Source organism: Rhinopithecus bieti, unplaced genomic scaffold (assembly GCF_001698545.2).
Source record: "Rhinopithecus bieti isolate Rb0 unplaced genomic scaffold, ASM169854v2 scaffold_9899, whole genome shotgun sequence".
Lineage (NCBI taxonomy): Eukaryota > Metazoa > Chordata > Mammalia > Primates > Cercopithecidae > Rhinopithecus > Rhinopithecus bieti.
In genome coordinates, this window is record NW_016806979.1 from 7,060,458 (window position 1) to 7,062,435 (window position 1,978).

At 53.8% G+C, this 1,978-nt stretch overlaps 1 protein-coding gene across 1 annotated transcript in view; it reads left to right on the forward strand.

The window, feature by feature from the left end:
• Positions 1-1,978, forward strand: part of USHBP1 (USH1 protein network component harmonin binding protein 1) — a 16,863-nt gene that overhangs the window by 11,539 nt on the left and 3,346 nt on the right. Inside the window, exons 11-12 of the mRNA XM_017879571.1 lie at positions 536-642; positions 844-1,140. Of these exons, the coding sequence (XP_017735060.1) occupies positions 536-642; positions 844-1,140 (404 nt within the window). The remainder of the gene's footprint in view (positions 1-535; positions 643-843; positions 1,141-1,978) is intronic.

Sequence of the window (1,978 nt, forward strand, 5' to 3'; positions counted from 1 at the left end):
GTTGGCCAGGCTGGTCTTGAACTCCTGACTTCAAGTGATCCACCCGTCTCGGCCTCCCAAAGTTCTGGGATTACAGGCGTGAGCTACCATACCTGGCCCCTAAATTTTATTTTTAGAGATGAGGTTCGAGACCAGCCTGGCCAACATGGTGAAACCAAGTCTCTACTAAAAATACAAACAGTAGCCAGGTCTGGTGGCATGTGTCTGTAATGCCAACTACTTGGAAGGCTGAGGCAGGAGAATCGCTTGAACCTGGGAGGCAGAAGTTGCTATCAGCCAAGATCGTGCCACTGTACCCCAGCCTGGGTGGCAGAGTGAGACTCTGTCTCAATAAAAAAAAAAAAAATTTTTTTTTAATTAAATAAGATATTTCCCTTATCAGAGTGTAACTTCGCTCTTATTGGGGTATGGAACCAGGCGGGGGTCTCTGAGAGCACAGCAGCTGCCACTGTCTGGGTAGCTTCAATGTCCAGTGAGGGCCAAGCACGGACTTGGCCCAGGTTAATGTCACTTTCTTGTCTTCTCTCTCCCTTAGGGCCTTCCTGCTGTCCCTGGTGGCACCAGTGGCATTGATGGTGGCCAGGTGGGCAGGCCCTGGGACCCAGAGAAGTTAGCCCAGGAACTGGCAGCATCGCTCACCAGGTATGTGCCTGGGTCCTGGGCTGGGTGGGGGTGGGCAGACTATGTGACAGCCCCCAGGGGGGTTGTCTGCAGCAGAAGTTAAGGTGTACCCCTGTGTACAGGTGTGTTTACATGACAATACTGTGGGCAGGTGGGTAGGAGGAGATGTGGGAAATAGGATGGGCTAGGGCTGTGAGCCCCCTCTCTTCCCCTTCGCAACAGGACGCTGGACCTGCGGGAGCAGCTGCAGTCTCTGCGCAGGGAGCTGGAACGGGTGGCTCAGAAGGGGCGAGCCAGACGGTCTCAGAGTGCCGAGCTGAACAGGGATTTATGCAAAGCCCACAGGTGGGACCCCTGTTCTGCATCCCTCCAATCCCCCTGGCACCATCCCCCACCAGGATCTCAGAAGTATCCCTGGCTCTCTCTGGGCCTTAGCCTTCCCCGCTGCCCCAAAATAGGCAATAAAGGCCAGGCACGGTGGCTCATACCTGTAATCCCATGTTGGGAGGCTGAGGCCGGCAGATCACCTGAGGTCAGGAGTTTGAGACCAGCCTGGCCAACGTGGTGAAACCCCATCTCTACTAAAAGTACAAAAATTAGCTGGGCATCTTGGCACGTGCCTGTAATTCCAGCTACTTGGAAGACAGGAGAATTGCTTAAACCCAGGAGGTGGAGGTTGCGGTGAGCAGAGATCACACCACTGCACTCCAGCTTCAGCGACAGAGCGAGACTCTGTCTCAAAAAAAGAAACAACAGGCTGGGCCAGGCACAGTGGGCTCATGCCTGAAATCCCAGCACTTTGGGAGGCCAAGGCGGGCAGATCACCTGAGGCCGGGAGTTCGAGACCAGCCTGACCAACATGGAGAAACCCCATCTCTACTAAAAATACAAAATTAGCCAGGCATGGTGGCGCGTGCCTATAATCCCAGCTACTCAGTAGGCTGAAGCGGGAGAATCGCTTAAACCTGGGAGGCAGAGGTTGCAGTGAGCCAAGATCGGTCCACTGCACTCCAGCCTGGGCAACAAGAGCAAAACTCCGTCTCAAAAAACAACAACAAGAAAAAACAGGCTGGGCACAGTGGCTCACACTTGTAATCCCAGCACTTTGGGAGGCCGAGGCAGGCGGATCACCTGAGGTCAGGAGTTCAAGACCAGCCTAGGCAACATAGTGAAACCCAGTCTCTATTAAAAAATACAAAAAAATAGGCCTGGCGCGGTGGCTCAAGCCTGTAATCCCAGCACTTTGGGAGGCCGAGATGGGCGGATCACGAGGTCAGGAGATCGAGACCATCCTGGCTAACACGGTGAAACCCCGTCTCTACTAAAAAAATACAAAAAACTAGCCAGGTGAGGTGGC